We start from the raw sequence: 20,288 nt of genomic DNA, 5'->3' as shown, positions 1-20,288 counted from the left end.
AGGCTGGGGAGCCTTTGAACTTCCCAAGAAATAAGAAGGCTCCAGGAGTAACAAAGCAGCCCACGTGGCAGAACCTCCATGCCTCCAAGGACAGCTAACACCTTCTGCTCAGGGAAGATTTAAGAATTAAATAACAATGGATATTGCACATCCAGACTGGAGGGCACTAACAAAGCTTTTGGAGAGACCTTATGAGGTATCAGTTGGACAAAAAATGGCTCGTCTTCATTGCAGTGAGAGCCAATGCTCATGAAAAATCAAATCAAGTATCTTGTAGGCAGTGCCTAGGGGAGAAGAGGCTATGCAGATAACTCCATTTCCAGTTTATTTCCCAATACCTCAGGCAGTACTATTGATTTGCTGCTTCTGTTGTCACTTCCAAAACTCGCAATAACATACTTCAGTATTCGGCTAATGGAATCATGGGATATACAAGAATGTGTCTCTTCCTAATTTCTTCCACCCCAAACACACATACTCCTGATACTCAATTTTAATTTGGAGCCAAATGCATGTAATTGAGTAGGACTGATTGTCTGCCGCCAACTTATCTCCAACTAAGGTGAACAAGTCTAGCTTTTTTACATCATATTTCAAAATAGGTTTCCATGGACCAAATTTGACCTCTTAACTTTCAAAGGAAACAGCTAAAGACTAAAAGCTTTTTATGCCATTATAATTTCATTTTAGATACATAAGCAAACAGACAGGTGAGACTGCTTTTCAATTCTTTCATTCTGTCCAATGTAATATGTGAAGATAGGGGATTTTTTCCCATCTTCACAGTTCCTAGCACATCCATTCCCATGAGCAGAACTTGGCAATAGGAATACATAGTTACATTAGCGGACCACCATTAGGAATTGAAACATTGCATGAATTTCATGATACAACAGAAGGAACCATACTCTAAGACAGGAACCTAGGCAAAACCACAGCATTTTTCAATTACTCAAGTCTTGTGTAAAACTTCTTTTAACTTGTAGCATGCAATTCAGGAAAAAGTGCAGGCAAAAAAAAAAAAATTCTTGCCTATCAAGCAGCAGTCTGCTGATGTTCTGACTATCAATGAATAACAAAAAAAAAAAAAGATACAGCCTGTGAACAGCATGTCCTTTAAGGACAGAGTCCTCAGTGGGACTTGCTGGAAAGATATAAATTATCTGCTGAATCCTAATCTTTCTCTTTTGAAGTAGACATCAGTGTTCTAATATAAACAAAATGAAGCAGTCTCTTTCTGCAACAGCATATAGCTTCAGGAAGAAAGATCTGTGCATATGAGTCTAAGCCACCACAAACCCCTGCAACTCTAAATGAAAAACATCTAGCCCCTAATTGACCTAATCCTCAGTACAATAAATGCTATTAACTGTCTCTGCCGCAGAGCAATTTTATCAGAGAAATCCTTCATTAAGACAGTCTGAAATAGCCCTCTTAAAAGCAAATAAATATAAGGTTAAATTTGCAACGCTTTCTGACACTCATTTATTTTAAATATTGTCAGTTGCCAAACTTTGCAGCTGCCACAATATTTACTAACAAGTTTTCCACATCACCTACCAAAATTCCATCTGTTGCTCTTAAAGTAGTTGTTGCAAAGCTCTCTAAATTGTGCCTGTCCTCGCTTAATCTCAGTGAATATGAGGAGACAACCTCTAAAGGGAACAGAGCTCACTTGCCAGATTTCCTGGCATCTTCTTTAAAGTGGAGAATAACTGAGTCCTCTCTTGTTATAAAGAGTCATAGAACTAATTTGTTTGACTCATAAGCAGTAAGTTTATATTAGCTTTTTCTGTAAACACATAGAGGAAGGAGAAAATTAAGAATGACAGCAGCCTAAGTAAAGCTCTGCATATGGTCATCCTGGTATATTTAAATGAAATGGAAAAAAGCTTTCTTCCGTGGACAAACCTTTTGTTTTGAAGATTTTCAAGCGCAATGAGGGACAGCATATGAAGAACTCTTGGAATGCTGAATTCACTGGCCCATGAATATTCATCATCTTTGTAAGGAACCAGTTCTGATGAGAGTAGAGGCAGGTAGTTTTTTATCTTCCTAGAGCAATGGGAAACCTTGCAGCAGACTTGATAACTTACCTTTACATTTGCTAAAGGTTCCCTGAGGAATGCCAGGAACAGCTTCCACTGATTTCTATCACTTCCTAAATGCTCTAGATTTATACATGCATTGGGAGCTGCAAAATTAATTGTAACAGCTTTAACAAGGCTGTATTTGGCACCTGGAACCACAGGAGCTTTAGAAAATCAGTCTACTCTTGCAGCACAGAGAGACATAAGTAGGAATCTGTGCATGCACATTTCTTCACATCAAAACCTTTTTTTTTCCCCAGAGAAGTTCAGTGAAAACAAACAGTTTTCATCTGCTGACTGGCTCCTGAAGAAGCCAGCATTGCTGGAAATACGCCGTCGTTCATGACTGAGCGAGCCAATTCGACTCTCTTCACTTAAAGTACAGGCTTTTTTCACTGCACACAGGAGGTGTCTCACCAAAGTCATTTATGAGAAAATTTTACAGGTTGGGACCTTCCTGTTACTGCCTTGCAAAACATCATTAATAGCCAAGTCAGTAAGTGTCTAGTAATAAATCCCATCAATGAGCAACCTCCTTAATTAGGGAAGAGTACCAGCATCATCAGCCAGGAAATGCTACGCCATAAATATTATCACATACAGAAAACTGTTAAACAAGCATTATTTAGGCAGCCAGATCTGTACTTTCTATCCAAAGCCTGCTATGAACAGTCATACCAATCCTTTCCTAGTGCTCATCGCGATTCATTTTCTTCAGGACCATGAGTAAGGTGGTACGATCCTCGTCTTCCCAGTAAAAAAAGAGGGAATTGAAGGTCAAAGTAGTCACAAAATTACAAAGTGCAATGACACATCCCAAGGCCCTGATTTTCTGGCTGCTGCCTCCTATTACAGCTGTGAGCACTCAGCACTTTCCCACCAGCCCCCAGGACTTCAGTGAATTGTCAGCCAGACAGGTTCCTCGTTTCTGCTCCAGCTCTGCCAGCTTTGCCCTTCCTCACTCCATTCCTCATGTTTCTCAGCTTTAGCCACCTTGCCCTTTCATGCTCTGTCTCCTGATCTCAGGCTGCTGAAACAGCTTCCTTGTTCCTTTTCCTCAAGCCTTTGCTCTCATTTTTCCTTTCCCCCTGCTATATAGGTCATCCTATATCTACTAGGGATTTTGTGGAGATTTGCCCCTTTTGTTTCTTTTCCTTCACATGCTTTGGTATCTTCAGCAGGGAAGCTACTGATAGTGTAAGAAAGAACATATCCCTGCTCCCACCTCCAGGCACTGAAGCCTATCTAGTCCTCATCACCTTGAGCTGTTTGCTGGCATGCCAACTTTGGACACAAGTTTTGTTAGCTTTCATCCTCTTCTAGGTCATTACTGAGTTTCCATGTTTCTGCACAGCGTAATTTTTCTAAAGTTTTTACCTTGGCTAAAGATTACAGTCAATTATAGAGATATGATGTCTGAGATCACTATTTACCATATTTCAGATTCTGTCTCAAAAACACAGAAGTGCTGGAGATACTCAAAGAAGGTCTCCTCAATTCTTGTAACCTGAGTAAATGGTCCTTCCTTAGCCTCATGCACAGGTTGTTGAAATTTTCCCACTTGCAAGAGAAAACTTGCACAGAAAAATTTAGTATAAGTAGGTAGAAGGCTGTAACATTACAGACAACTGTAAATAGAGTTTTATAATGGGAATTATTTTTCACTAGCCTCATCAGTAATATAGTTAGTGATAGCTCCTCTCTGTGTGGAAAGAATTACTATTCCAAGTTATTTATTTTTCTCTGTCTTAACGTTTTGTTAAGAATAAAAAAGACAAAAGCTCAGTGTAAAGAAACAAATTGTCTGAGAGAGAAAAATGTGGGCAAGGTTTCTAGTTGAGATTCCCCTGATAAATTCTGATTTACCTGCGGAGTTACACAGATGCAACTAAGAGCAGAAGTATGGTCAATCATCTGGGCTGTGCATCTTCTCTAATGTATTCAGCCCAGATTCAGTCTTGCTATGTGCAAGAAATTTAATGTACTTACTTTGGGCCGAGTGTCAACAACGTATAAGAAATCACTTCCTGGATTTGCTTTTCTAATGGCCTGGAGCATCTGTTCATCCTCAAGGCATCGAGCACTAAAGCCAGATAAAGGCTGGCTGCTTCTACATATGGAAGCCTGCAGAAAAACAAAAAACAAACAAAATCAACATAGTTATTTAGTAGAAGTTATTTAGTATCCAGAAGCATTTGCAAAACCATTTCATTAGATGTTTGCATAGGTGTACAGTTACATGGGAAAGGCAGAATGGTAAGAAGAATTACATGTTAATAAACAAATTCATTTTAAAAAGGCAAGGAAATATTAAAACTATACAAACCTATTGGCCCAGGTCTAGTTTTGAATCCAAGTTTTAGAGCTATTTTAAATATAGCATTTCCCTAAAGTGGAATAACTCCTGAAATGTGGTCTCTAGAGGATGTGATGAGCACAACATTGCAATGAGAAGAATGCTGATATCACATAAAGAATGGGTCCTTTTGCACTGTCACTCACACTTACCTGTTATGATACTGATGACACCCAACTTGCACCAATATATGCTTTACTAAACAGCCTGAGACACTATGAGTCCAGGAGACAAAAATACATAATATGCAGCTAGATCATGGTGGTGGTGTATTTTTAGCACTGCCTCTGGAGAAAGACCTTACTGCATGGGAAGTGGGTCAGGCAGCCTGACTCCTGGAGTATATTAATCAGTGCTATTGAAGAAGGTAAGAGAGTTTCTCCACAGACCCATCAGGATCAGCCCTCCAGGTGAAACTCGGAAAAAAGGAACAGAATGTGAAATGGGTGAGCAGGGAGGTTTTTATTTCTGCTAGGCAGAGGGCAGCTAGATTTGTAGAGGGCAAGGGGCTAATACGTGCACTTTCTAACTACTGAAAATAAGCATGAAGAGAATCTTCCTGCTGAAGGTCGCGACCCGTGCAGACTGCCCTATAGATTATTTATTACTGTGAGAAGGGACATGCTCATTTTCAGCCAAGTCTTTGAACTATCAGTAGTTAGTAAAACATGGATCTTTAATACAGAAAACCTGAATTGTGTGAGAGCCTGTTCATACTTTATTAGTAGTTTTTGCAAACATTAGTTGTTATTAGTTACCTAGAGTCTTGCCTGCTGATCAGCACACATTCCAGTGATTTAATATATGCTTACACCTCCTTTGCATGAAGCAAAAGGTACGTATGAATATGTCTACAACCTGTCATTTTAACAGAAGGAAGACATTTCCCTCTCATTCATAGAGTACCATACAAAAGGCAGATATGGCCCTCAATAGTACGGTTAAAGGTTGTGGATGAAGGTTAGGATTCAGGAAAGTATGGGCTGGAACCCATTATGTTATATCATCCTGGGGGCCCAAAGGTCTAAGGTAGGCACTGGCACCAGTATGAGAGAATGGCTTGTCTGTCAAGTTAGGCTTGGGGTTAAGATCATGTTTAGCCCCACCTTAAGAAACAGCTACACTGCCAGTACTGCACAACGAGGAAGATAAGCTGACCTAGTGACCTTTAGATATCACAAGTTGGAATCATTACCCACGATATCCGTGAAGAGATCACCTCCTTCTGACCCAGGTTGACTGCTTAGGATGAGCACATATATCTATAAAATTTCTTGGGCTATGTTTAAGAGTAGGGCAAGAGATGAGGTCATATTTTGCTATTGCACAGGCTCAACCGATAGTCCCAGAGTTTGATCTTATCACATTCACACAGATCCTGTAAGACGCAGAGTAAGGTGTCACATCATCACTGAATTTGTCAGTAGCAGGGAGCTGGTTCTGGGTATGAAAGACTGAATGAGTGGCACCCATCTCCCCTGCATGCAGCAGACCTCTTCCCAACTTGCTGTTACCGTAGCTGTTCAATGTCTACCATCACAAATCTTGCCTCACTCCTGCCCACTACTCTATCAGCTGGTAACTAATGCCAACATCCAAACTCGCAAGGAGGTATTTCCTCCAACATTCCCAACCCTTTTCCTAGCCCTTTGAACCATGAAAGATCCAGGAGTAAACACAATACTTCAGATCCTGGTGGTTTGAACCTTAACCTCAACTCCAACCACAACAGGGAAAACATTCAGACTGAAACCATGAAACTTATCCAAACTGTATCAGTAAGTATGGGAATCTAGCTGATCCCAGAGACCTTTTCTTTCACTGAGATCTGGAAATGTCCAAGTGTTTTGAATCCTAGATATCTGTATTTGGACTTAGTTGATTATGCAAAGTGATTAATTTTGAAAATTTTGGCCCTAATGAAGTATTAAAGATATGTAATTTATGCAGAGACTGTATTACTATTTAAATCTTCCTATCCTCCTGTTTTGTTGTCAAATTCATAGATGTTTATGGAAGCAGAATTCTGATGAAATAAGGGATAAAGGAGTCAAAATAATGTCTCATTCCTTCCTTCTGAAGCTTAAACCTATGATAGGCCCCCTGTAAAGATAAGATTTCCATGGAGACTGTAGCTTATAATTCCTGCTTGTGACATCCTACGGAAATATCTCCCATCCAGTGTGGCAAACACTACAGATGCCTTGTAATCCCACATGAGCTCTCTCTCTTGGGAAGTCCTGGCCATCTCCCATCACTAGGGAAGACCTCTCGATGCAGTTGCCAGTCTGGCACTGAAACAGAAGGAGATATTAGACACTCACACTTTTTGTGAGTACAAAGGGAACACCATCCTCCTAACTGGTAATGACAGCTGAGCTAAGCCAGTCCCTAGAGGGCTGGGATGCAAATGTAAAAAAACTCAGTCCATGGGATCTTGCAGTCCAAGGGTCTCCTTTACCTCAGCTGCCAGAAACAGAAATGCAAATAGTCTATGTACAGGGTTTTTTCCAAATGGTTACAGACAAGTGAGGCAGTTCCTCACTCAGCCCTGAGAACATCTGTCAAGGAGAGGAGAAGGCGGCACTCCTTGCTCATACAGACAAGGAGAGTCTCTTCAACAAAGCCACGACATACTGCTCAGACAAAATTTGGTAGCTGTTTCAGCCATCCCTTTTGGATCTATTCACAGATCTTTTCTTCAGACACTACTCCTGATTCTGTAATTGTTGCAAGTATAGTTTTTCTTCCTCCTTGACTTGCTCTCAGACTGTGGCTACCAGAACCTAAATTCCTCTGTTCTCCTCGCAATCACCTGCTAAGCTGCCTGCTACTGGCCTTCACTCTTCTGCCACCCATGTTTCAGGACCTCTTGTACTACTCCACTTCCTTGTGATACAGGGATCACATTTTTTTTGTGTTAGCTGGATGATGAAGCTTGGTTTAAATGACTGCATTAAATGCCTATTAATGAACTAACCATAATTCCAGTGTGTGACCATATGTACAAAACAAAATTAACCAGACTACGCTAACCATCTTTTAATTTTTTTTTAAATAAACACTGATTTCTTCTTGTGAAAGCTTATGTTGTGGTTTAACCCAGCAGGCAGCTAAACACCACACAGCCGTTCACTCACTCACTGCTGAAAAGTCCTTGACTAGCGTAAGCATTACTTAGCAACAACTAAAACATCAGTGTGTTATCACATTATTCTCATATTAAATCCAAAACACAGCACTATGCCAGCTCCTCGGAAGAAAACTATCCCAGCTGAAACCAGGACAGCTTACTAGAAGAATTATGAAAGCAAGGCCAAAACAAGCAAACACTTCAAAGCTACGAAACCACACTTACATTGTTATCCTTGCAATAGTAGGAAAGAGCTGGGAAACGCCTTCGGCTCCGAAATTTAGAGCTCCCCACTATGATGTGTGCAGTCACAGACTTTGGTACATACACTTCCGTAGGATAGGAGTCACAGACCTGTGAACGGAAACTCGTTTATTTGGTCTACAAAATGCAACTAACATTAGCCATCTCCACAGCAAAAAACAAAATACCAAGGAACTCTAATCTCAGGGAGTATGCCATAATTATTGTATCCAAATCACTGACATTTCTCAGTCTTTTGAAGCTGGAAAGCATTAATTCTAACATACAGATGGCAAAACTGAAGCAGAAGTGTTGAAGGGCGGTATTTCTAAATGTTAATTCATGCCTCATTGAGAACAGACAGGTATAACATATATTCATGCCAGAAAAGATTCATCATTATCTATAGCAAGGTTGTATTTACAACTGCAGATTCCTCTGTAGCAGAATTTGGAAGTAAGGATGGGAGTGGGTGAAGTTCTCAAACACCCCTCCGTTATAATGGGAGGGGACTGTAGAGCCAAATTTCCCAGCAAATCTGATAATAATAATAATAAAAAAGACAATACAGGGACTTGGAGAAAAGAAATTAATCCTTATGAAATGAGGATACCAAAAGGCAAGCAGCTCTGACAATGCCTACCACTTCTGAAAGGAACCCAATGAGCCTGCAAAAAAGCCCAGAAGTTCCTCTGGAGACAAGTGGGACCACAAATGGGGTCCTGGTCTAACTTGCTTTTTCTGATACTGCCTGTGGCATTCTGGCTGGGGTCAAAAGGATATCCAGTATCTTCCTGGAACTTCCTGAGATGACTAAAAAGAATTAGGATGCCCAGGAAGAAATTACATTCTGAGAGAGCCAGAGATATATAATGAAGGAGAAAGAAAAAGAAGGGCTTGTGGTTACGGATGCTGCTGTGGTGAACTGAGTTTTATTCATGACGCCATTTTTCCTACACTTTATTTTAAAAGAGGTCAAACATTTTTTCTGCTTGTTTCAACAAAAAGAAAACAAACCCTGACGGCACATTCAGTCTTCTCTGAGAACTTCACAGGCCTTCCTTAACATGGATATACTCCTCCAGCCACAGAGCCAATCGTGTGCATGGACAAACCTCCTTCAAAAATACTTGGTTATTATTTCTCACAATTAATTAAAATTCTAGGGACTTCAATCGTACAGGACTGAACTAGGCAGGACAGCAGGCAGCTAGGAAGAGATATGACCTGTCGGATGACTGCAAAAAATACTGTCAATCACAGAGGCTTCAAAAGGATCGTGAGGATGGCCAGTGAGGAAAAAATATTGACAAATTCACTATTTCAAGTAATTTTTTTCCTTAAAATGACTGTGTAGTAATTTTATATAACCCTACATGTCAGGAAAATGCTCATTCAGACACATAACATTAGGTATGATTTAAACTTCTCCCCAGGCAGCCAAGTACTAATGTTTAAAACTTATCATGTACAAGTTTTCTGTGCCTAATTTCCATATATATTAAACAAAGACACATCCTTTCTATGTGCCTTTTTATGTGAAAGAATGGAAGACCTGCACCTTACCACATGTCTGTACAGCACTGAGCATAAAGGGATCCTGCATTTAAGCACTTCCGTAGTCCATAGTCAGACTGTTGATTCACTTTACACCCTCTGTAACAGAAAAATCACGACAACTCACTCCATAGTCTCTGTTCACATCGCTAATCTGCCAATAGTTGTTTGGAACACCCATCCGGTTATACTCTTCAATGAGGTCCACAAGCTTCCAGCCTTGTTCTCGTTCTTCTTTATCTAATTTTGGATTGAATGAGAAACAATACAGCTCTTCATATTTCACTGAAAAAAAATAAGCAACAAACAAACAGAGTAAAACACTTCAGATTTCTCATCCTGAAATCATACTTCAAAGCCAAAATTTGATATTGTCCTTTATGTAGTTTCTTTTTTAAAAGTATGCTTTGCTAGACAAAACCATATATCCTGGCTTATAACCATTTTCAAGTAAACTTTGAAAGTACTGTGCTATTTTGTTACTTATATGTTGCAATATATGTGCCTTATTAGTAATGCTGCTTAAAATACACTGTTCTGCTACACCTCTTCTCTGTTTGAATTGTAAAAGCCTGTCCCAGCACAAAGACAAAATGTCAGTGATAATATGCTTTCATCGGAAGAAAACTGAAGCACTTGCTCTGCAAAAGAATTTGCTGGCCAGAGGTAGCTTAGAAGTGCCTTTATTATCGTAACATCTGTCCTGTAGCAAAGACAAAAGCTCTGAACAATGGACTATGCAGCACAATCCTCCAAAAATGAACTAACTCGTAAATCTTTGTCCCTAAATAGGGAAATTTCCAATAGATTCAATGCAATTTTAGTTTTGTGGACTGCAAAATTCTGTCCTTGAATTATTAGCAAAGGCATTCATGATACAGACATTGCAATAGCATAAAAATAGCATATGTTACATCAATCATTTCATCATGACCATGAACTCGTTTAAGTAGCTATGCCACCTGTCACCCTCGGTCAAGGACCATATAATAAACTTTGTTGGTGCTGGAGTTTTTATCTTTTTTTAGGAGTATATGTGTATTTATGCTAATGAGTGTCTTAATCCTGGTGACCAATGGCAGCCAGACACCATTTCCATTAAATGCCAGCTATCACTGATATGAGTAACTATTTAGCATATAGCTTGAAATTAACATTCTCATTGATAATTAAGATATTGTTATGTCATGAGGACATGTTTCATCCTGTTGCTCTAAGTTCCTTAAAACTTTCTTACCAACAGAAATCTTTAACTTTAGAACTGAAGTAAAGTAAATCATAAGTTGAGTCCTCTCTGATTTCATAGTTCCCCATGGATACAGGTACTTCACAATATAATTTTAACAAGAATTAAATTAAATTAAAATACTACACTTTCTTTCCTAATAATCTATACCTAATAAACAGAGTCTTAAAAGACTGCAGTAAGGCACTTTTAAATATAAAAACAACAACAAAAAAACCGACTACAATATTAATAATAATAATAAGGCTTCCAGCTTTTTCAATAGAAAGTCTTTACTTTTATTTTGATTATGTCTTTTAAAGGTATAATTTAAGTATATTTAGCATTTTAAAATTTCAATTAAATTGATTGTATATACACACACACAAAAATATGAACATAAGGAAAGAAAACTTCATGTTAACTCTTGTCAGGAAAGTACTGAAAGGTAACAAAGTTGTGAGTAAGGAGAAAGAAAAGAGCGATTTGCACATTGTCTGACAGTTCAAACTCTTTCTGTGCTCTCTGATTTCAAACTTCTGTCATGGCACAGATTAGGAAAACAGTCTGGTTTATTTCTCATCTGATAATGTAAAGTTTTAGCATAATCCATAAATCCAATTTGAGCTCATTTTGAACTCTTGTTTTTACTGCTTTGTTGTCAGAAGCATCTGGATTTTCTTTCCAGTGGGACCTGCGGTTCACAGGCACATGGGAAGCTTTTAAAAATCCACTTATTAAAATATATCCAGGTTATTTATGACAGAAGTTTGACTCAACTTTACAAGTATTATTACAGGATGGTATCTATTGGTGGTAACAAAAATGTTGAAGTATTAATAGTCAGCACCTTAAAGCTCAGTTATCAGCTCTTCTCCAGCACTTCTAGGACCTTCCCTAATCTTTCACAGTTATTTTGCCATAAGCGTCTGCAATCCCGCTATTCCACCTGTAATAACTGTTATGGCCAGCTTATTTCACAAAATGGGTTAATTAAGCAAAAAGACCAAATTCAGCTGACAGCTTGACCTTACTAAAATGCTATTAACAGCTGGCAAGAATAAAATCAAACACAAATTTGCTCCTTTAGTGTAACTAGGACATCAGATAACATAGAATATATTAAGCCAGTACCCAAGATGGGCTTCACTCAGGTTTGGCTATGGTGGGATGAATGGCAGAGAATGAAAAATAGAGCCTGAATGAGTTAAATTTTCTCCTCATGGAGTAAAGGGTACCTTATAATGCTGAGTATTACCTTACGAAGGTATAGCTTTGTGCTCAGACAAAAAGACACAGCAGAGCTCTGCCAGCACACATTTGGCTCAACTTGCAATTGGAGCTTTCTAATTTTAAGTAAGCAAGATTTTATCCTGCCTCTCATGAAGATCGGCTATTTTGCTGGAGAAGGAAAACTACTGTGCAGCTGAACTATGCAAAGAGCTAATTCTGTGGTGCTCCTATTGCATCTTCTTCATTCAAACCTTCTTGTCCATTGCAGTCTGCCACCATTCTCTTCATCACTCTGTGTGCCCATATCAAAGCATCCTGTCCTGGTGCCTAGTCCTGGTGCCTAGCAGTATGCACACCTCCTCCTGGCTTCAAGGAAAGAGCATTACAGAATCATATTCCTTCCAGAATGCATGAACACACTGACTGAATTTGCCTCATTGGTTTTAAATTTCTCTGATTACTTTCACCTTGCATCACTTAGCATACCAAATTATATCTGCTGCAGTTGCATATTGCTACTACTACTACTATCCTAACTATAGAAGATACTTTATAAAGTTCAGTAGCTGTGCTGGCTGACTGTGCAATTTTCCCCCCCTCTACATGTAGATCATAGAATAGAATCATAGTATCATTTAAGTTGGAAAAAACCTTTAAGATCATCAAGTCCAACTGTAAACCTAACACTGCCAAGTCCACAATAAGATAAAATTGGTCTTCTCCTAACAAGATAAAAATTAAAGCCAGCGTTGTCAGTTTTGTACAGACTGTGGTAACCATTTTCTTTGCATGCTGTCAAAATAATAGTAAAGGACAGAGGTTGGTGTTGTATTTCTACAGCTATCATTTAAAACAAACAATCCAGAAGCTTTGTCAGCTGGTTCTTAGGAGAGCAGCTATAACACAGAGGATCAGATGTTGGACTTTGCTGTAACATTTGGATTTTCATTGAAAAAAGGACAGGTTTCAAAAGGAATTTGATGTGAATACAGAAATTCAAAAAGGACACCTTCAAAACCTAGGTAATAATAGGCACAGGCAGTCTGGTGGAATAAATCAACTACTTGTTACAAAAGCTTTCACTGATTTTAAGAAATTTATGCACAGCACAGAAAGGGAAAATTGAGACCTTGACATGACCACTAATTATATCGTAAGTTTTTTTTGTCACAGCAGGAATATGAAAATTCCCTGGATTCAGAGACTTGACAGTGTTTTCCTAAATTCACACTTACACAAGGCATCCAGTAAACAACAGTTACACATAAAATAGTATTATAATGTTTTTATGGCCAGTGATAGCCTAGAGTATAATTTTCAACAAAAGTTCATGACATACTTCATGGAACAAACTACTTGTCATAATGTGCTTCCTTCATTGCTCCATAAGCGATTATTTTAATATGTTCATCTGCTCAGAGACCTTTTCTCTCATAACACATCTCTAATGAAGCCTTTTTTCTTAAACTGCAAAGTGCAAAGATGCACAGCGACATTTCTTCCATTATATTCTCCTTCTTCAGGATGAGGATTGACTTTTATGCCAGTGTCCTTCTCATACCTGGTCGTGCCAGACGTATCAGAGATATGTAAACATCATGGCAGTCTCGTTCCTGAGGGATGACCAGCTGGATAACCTGGAAGTTCTTGCAGCGGATCAGCAATGGGCAACCAGTGGCAGTGGTGGCCTGCTTCTCAATAGAGGAAATTTGGCTGTGAAGAACCTACAAGGGAATTGAAAACAGTTATGCCAAGTGATTCAAATCTTTAGGAAGAAAAATAATTATTTATAATGATGTGCCAGGGAAGGCACAGTAGCTTCCACTAGAGTTTCAGAAAATCCTCACACTCCTGATACATCACCTACAGACAAAGAAGTGCTTCTGGAGTGTTTCAGCTGCTCAAACGTTAGCCTGGTCATGCTATCCAAAACTTTTTGTTTGTTTGCTTTAAAGTAAGCTAACGATTGTCAGAAAAGGAGCTCTTTTCATCTATTTGTACAATGAAAAGATGAACCAACATTGCTTAGATAAGGGTAAAATGTTGGGCCTCCTCGCTGGCAGAATGGTAGTCCTGATATAATTGTAAATAGTGCGTCAGATGAAATGAAACATTACAATAAGAATCAGGAGGGGGACAGTGGGACCAAAGAGGACAGAGTTAATAATTAGTACAAAACTGGACAAAGGATTCATAACTAGGCTACTTAAAGACTCTCAAATGGTATGACACCAGAGCTAGATCTGTACCTATAAATACACATACAACATATGCTATTGATCCATCAAAATAGATATCTCAAAATACTACATTATGGGGAAAAAGAAAGTCATTCACATTTGAAGCATTTCTCCTCAGTTCTTCTTGGATGATAGGAGCAACCCTGTCATTTACAGCAGCTATTCCTCAGTCAATGACTTCTGGTATTCATAAGGTGAAGGTCCCTCTACTCCTCTTACTGTGTTCCAATATCCAGAATCCATTTAAAATTTTCAAAAATTACCAGGCTGGAATTTCACATGCTCTGAAGTCATAAAAGCATCCATATGAACTAATTCACTATATTTAAACTGTTTTGCAGGTTATTTTCAAATCACCATCAATAAAGTGCCATGCACTTACAGCTAACTGAAAAAAACAAAAATTCATACCCAGGTTTCTTTGCGAGTTTCAGAAACATTCTCCACAAATATGACATGGGTAGCTGTTAAATACAAGGTTCCCAGTGCAGCTTTTCTCGAAGATAAACGATCAAGTAACCGAACATTTTCCACCTATACAAAGAAATGACAGAGGAAAAAAAAAAGAAATAATTAGGCTATGGCATAGCCTGCCATAGTGACACCTCAGCATCCACATTTCGTCCATTACAAACAAAGTAAGTTCTTTTCAGTACCATATGAAATGACCATCAGAAGAGTATAACTATTTGAGAAAATATGGTTATATTATGTGATCTATTTCCAGATCTACCTTAATGTTAATTTTGCCCCCTCTTGCGGTACCTCTGTATCCAAAAATCTGTTAGCAAAGACTTCCAAAGACAATTTCTCACTTGAGCTCTTTCCTGTTATCTCACCTTACCACTTGAGCTCCCAGGCAAGTCTCTGTTGATAGTTCAAAAAATGTTTCAGTGTTTGTCCCTATGCTGTTATTAAGGCTGCCTAATTAAGCAGTTGTCACACCAGAAAATTTTGCCTTCACTCACTTTTCAAGGGGAATCAAGGACTTAACACCCACTGCCCTGCCTCATTGGACACAAAATGGGGGTTCTCTCTTTGCTATACTCCTGATAATAGGTGAGCCCATAGCACGTTATTAACTCTCAGATAAGCAGCTTGTGGCTTGTACACCATTATTATTTCATATATGGCATGTGTCATAGGCATTTACCTGATGTTATATGGCATTTCTGACTGAGAAACTAGAACAATAAAAAAATCAACAAGGTGGATATTAAATGGGATAAAAACTCCCTAAAACAGTTAACAATTTGCTACCATGATTTTGATAGGTTTCCTACTACAACAATTTTAAAACTAAAATTAGTTGTTTTTCCTAAAAACATATGTAGCTCAAACAATTTAAACCGAGGAATGCTGATGGTCAATATCATATAGCTTGTAGTGTATCATCAAATGGTCTCTTCTGGTTTTATAATGTTGGAATTGTACCAGAACATGTGTTTTTCATGCAAGAAGCTGCAGCACAGATCTATGCAGCCTGCCCACTGCTGCAAAAAATCTTCAACAAACTGGCTAATCTTCTCTATATCTTTTCTTCAACTCTTCACTCAAGACTTACAATTTCTTTTACACACCTAGTTATTTTCAGGCCTTGAGGCTGGTAACTGTTGAAAAGATATGTCCCCATTAAAATCAAAAGGGACTAGTCTTGTGTTTGAAGTACAGAAGCTGACTTAAATGTTGTTCCAAGAAAATGGAGGAGGGGAAAAAAAGAAAGAACAAAGTTAAAGAAGACCTTATCACTTTTGCATTGAAATAAATGTAATTTTGCACCAATTTCCTGAAAACCAGACAACAAATGCAAAGAAAAAGGAATAAGAGGATCAGCAAAATCAATTTGATTTTAATAATGCAGAGATTCCAGATTAGATTGACAGAAACTTCCCAAAATGCTCTCAGAGATGGGAGGTAGCCATGTATTCTCAAAATTTTGCAGAATGCCACTGAAATCACACCAGAAACAGAATGATGCCAGCACCTAAGAATTACATGTTTACAATGAGTAATCCAAATACATTGCACTATTTTAAAAATAGGTATAAAGAAGTCCTTAAAACCAAAATAAGCCAGTTTGGTAGAAAAATGCTTAAAATCAAACAATTAGTAAAACCAAGTCCTCTCCCTCAAGGCCAGTTATAATTGGCTTTAAACAAAAATAAAACAGCTAGAAAGCATGGATAAAGTGTTTTCCCAGGACCATCTAATTCAGAGGTCACGTATTGGGGTGAGGAGGAATGGACGAAACATAGCATTAACCCAGTAAGCAATCAGTAGTAAGCAAAAGAGAAGCTATAAAAGAGCAGGGATGATACAAAATGAAGATGTAGGCAGTCCTCAACTCTAAAAAGAACCCACAAATAACAACAACAACAACAAAGAGGTTTGTCTGGACAAAAAAGGTACCTACACTGCAGTCCAGCCAACGAGGACTCTGCTGTACATGCTCCGATCGTGCTGAAGGCAGTCATCGCCCCCAGATACCACCCTACAAACTGAGGTAGTTTAGGCCATGAAACACAAGCAAAGTAGACATCCACTTGGCTTGCTTTGAAACTGCCACCAAAGGCAGGAGCACCATGCTATTCAGTGAACAATTTTGTAAACAGGGAATGTCGTTCCTCATTTACTTTCTCTGTGCCACACAGGCTGTTACAGATCCTTCCCCCCATCCTCTCATTCCCAGGCTGAAGAGCCCAACTTTACATAGTTGTGACATTTATGGAAGCTATTCTAGACAAGCTCTTCCACATTTCTGATTATCCTACAAAGGGTCTATTTCTTGAGAAAAGGCCAAAAGTGCAAACAGAATTCAACATCTGGGTGTACAACAGGTTTGTGTAGTGGAACAGTGATGTTTGCTGGTTTGTTCTGTATTCAATTTTTAAATTTTTTTCAAACATTGCTTGCTTTTTTTGTTCTCTGCTGAATACAGTGAGGTTTTTATTTTTTATTTTTTAGAAATAGCAATTGTAACTCCAAGCCATGTCTGCATACATAAGTTAAGACCCTAACCCTAACCCTAACCCCTAACCCTAACCGTAACATTATCACTGATTAATTTTGTATGTGAGTATCATGAGACATTGCTGCAAACCCTTACAGCAATCTTTCATTTCTTCTACTCTGAATAATTCAAGTACTATTAGTGAACTTTGCCACCTCTGGCATCTCCTCCCCTCCCTGTATCTTTCAAAACATTTGTAAGTTGACCATCACAGGTTCTAACAGATTCGTCAGATCTCTAGTGATAAATTCCCTCCATTGCAAAAATGGACAATATATTCCTACTATTTGCTTCTTATTTTTTAACTAGTTATTACTGAGAGGGCCATATATTTTGTCCTATGATACTTCAGTTTCTTCAAGAGCCTTTGATGAAGGACATGCTCAAATGACTTTTGGAAGACCAACTAGCTTCTGTCAAATGGATCTCCCTCCTCCATATATTCAGTTACTTTTTCAAAGAAATTTTAGGGATTCTGGGTTCCTCTATGAAAGCTACGCCATTTCTTCCCCTTTTTATCATACTTATCCTTAAATCTAATGATTTAGAAGGAGGCCTAGGGAGTATTGCAGCTCTTACTAATTTTCTCAGATTAGGTGTCATATTTATTGCCTTCATTTTTTTCAGACCAAGAAAGTTTTAAGTATTACACCATTGTTACTGGCTTGACAATTTTGTACTCTAGTTCTTTTAACATGCATGGATACCATCTGGTCCTGGTAATTTTTTACTGTTCATTATTGCCAGTTTCTTCTGAAATCTCTTCTAATAATGCTTTTATTGGTGACAAATCTTCTGATATGTTCTTGACAGAGAAATATGCCAGAATGGGGATGCCCCTAAATACCTTCCCTACTTTGATCATTTAGTAGTCCTGTAGATGTTCTGTCAGGATTTCACCTACTTAAAGACAGCTTGGAAATGACTTTACTACCAGTTTTTGCCAAGTTGTTCTTCAAAATCTCTTTTGGCCTGCCTTATTTTGTTGATATATTTAACTTGTTTATTCTTTATTTTCCTCATTTAGGCACAACTTCAACTTGAAGAAAGCCCTTTTACTTCTAATAAAAGAAGTCCTTTTAATAAGAGACATCCTCTTACTCCTTCACCCTGCTGTTCTGCTATGCAAAACTTTTTTTGGTCTTTTAAAGCCTTTTTCTGGAAGTCAGCTTGCAGCAAGCTCCCATATTTAAACAATCTTCATGACTCCTGTAAACATTTTAATTTTTGGCTCTCTTTCTTTTTAAACAGTGTTCCCATATTTATGTAGTTTCCTCTTTGAAGTTAAACATTGGGAGATTTTTTTTCCGCCTTTTTTTTGCTATTTCTAGAATACTGCATCTAAGTATGTTAGCTGCTGTCACACAGAGGTTTTAGCTGCATTTTGAACCAGGTTTTTCTGTCACCGCTTAAGACCAGGTCCTAGAATTATTTAGAATTACTTAGAATTGCTTTCTTTTTTTTCCAAGATAAACAAATAGCCTCCATATATGCAATCATTTACAAAACCTAAAATTTTACTCAGAATCACCTCCCAGCCCATTTACGCAATCTCAATTTGGTAAATGATGTCTCCCATTGTTATTGCATTTCCCACCTTCATGCCTGTTTAATCTTGCCTAGGTTGTCACAGGCAATGCCACCATTTAGGTAGGACAGTAAGTACTACAGGCCTAATACCGTACCATGGTGCTATAGTTCTACTTTTCCTATTTAGTCTTGTAATTTCAACCTGTAGGGGCTCTTCGCTTTTGTGACAAAGTTAATCTATGAGAATTGACTCTTAAGTTTTCTTCAAGACAAAAAAATCTACTCTTTGACAGGCATGACTTTACCTGTCTTTCCCATGTAATTTGTCACTGATATTAGCCTGTCATGTTGATTATTTTTCTTCCACTAAGTTTTTAACATGCCTATTACATCAACATTCTCATTTATAACCAGTAACTCTAGTTTTGACATTTTTTCCAGACTTCTAATATTTGTACAGAAACACAGATATATTTGGTCCCATTGTCTGTTTCTTTGCTCTGGTTAAACAGAGCTCTTGGCAATTTCTATTTATTGGAGAATATTGAATTTTTCATACTGACAGAATTTTTTGTGACACAGCACCGCATCCAAAATGTCATATGTTTTCTGCATTCTAACAAGAGCTTCTCAGTTTTTCAGTACTTCAGTGTGGATAAGTACAACTCAGAATGAGCTCTCCTCTCAACAAGGAAAAAGTACTGTTTGTGAGACAGTGCATCAGACTGAATTTTTAGCTAGCCCTTATTTCTGCTGACCTCAAAGAGTACCGTAAGAGTCAGTTAAAATTAGTGAGAACCTCAAAATTTGGCTCAATAAAAATTAGCATGATTCATTGATTAACCTTGCCTCTTTCTCATGTGATATATGTCAATCTGTGATTGTAGTATGAGAAAAATAAAGCAGGTTTACTAATAATTGCCTCATGAACCACCTTATCATATCTAACATCATTTCCAAAAGAAAAGTGAAGGGCTTAAGTCTAAACTCTACCTGGATTCAAATCCACAGTTCTGATTTATAGCAAGTAAGTGGAATGAAGTTTCTTCAGGAGCAGTAAGGGTCTCTAAGCTCTCAGGAGCTTGTTCTAAAACTCTCTGCATACCCCCCTGCATGGATTTACATAGTTTTCATCTGAGTTCCATCTCTGTTTCTTCTGCCTAGTTTCCAGTTACTCAAAATTTCTGAAAAAGCAGTATATTTCACCCACGGAGGGGGCTAGCCTCAGTCTTAGATTCCATTCTGCTGATCAAAGGACTCAAAGAAGGAGCCTTCTTTCTTTCTTCTCCACCCTCCCAATCAGGAAAAGAAAGCCAAGTCAAACAGTGCCTTTAAATGGTCTAGAGGGAATGGGAATATGTTCATTTCCACAAGAGAGGAACACACATTGCAATAGTGCTTTGGAAGAAGCTGAGATTTTCTATCTCAAAAGCAACAACATGCTGAGAAATCAGCATTAATAGTAAAAAAAAAATTAAATTCAACATCAGAAAAAGGCACTGTAGTAGTTTTTCTCCTACTTTTTCTCCAAAAAGTGCTCCATTTTGTCATCAAAACTACTGCAGACTTTATTAGAGAACCTAAGAAATCATGTATGTACAGACAGATGCCAGGAAAAAGCATACACACCACGCACATGTGCTTTGCCTAAAACGAACAGCTGGTGGGAGA

General features: G+C 38.2%; 1 protein-coding gene across 1 annotated transcript in view; it reads right to left on the bottom strand.

The window, feature by feature from the left end:
- MTMR7 (myotubularin related protein 7) overlaps window positions 1-20,288 on the bottom strand; it is a 58,198-nt gene that overhangs the window by 15,069 nt on the left and 22,841 nt on the right. Inside the window, 5 exon segments of the mRNA XM_075709863.1 lie at window positions 4,080-4,214; window positions 7,805-7,933; window positions 9,507-9,664; window positions 13,399-13,561; window positions 14,489-14,611. Coding sequence (XP_075565978.1) covers window positions 4,080-4,214; window positions 7,805-7,933; window positions 9,507-9,664; window positions 13,399-13,561; window positions 14,489-14,611 — 708 coding nt within the window.

The sequence above is a fragment of the Pelecanus crispus genome, chromosome 4 (assembly GCF_030463565.1).
Source record: "Pelecanus crispus isolate bPelCri1 chromosome 4, bPelCri1.pri, whole genome shotgun sequence".
Taxonomy (NCBI): Eukaryota; Metazoa; Chordata; class Aves; order Pelecaniformes; family Pelecanidae; genus Pelecanus; species Pelecanus crispus.
This window is presented reverse-complemented; position numbering and strand designations above follow the sequence as displayed.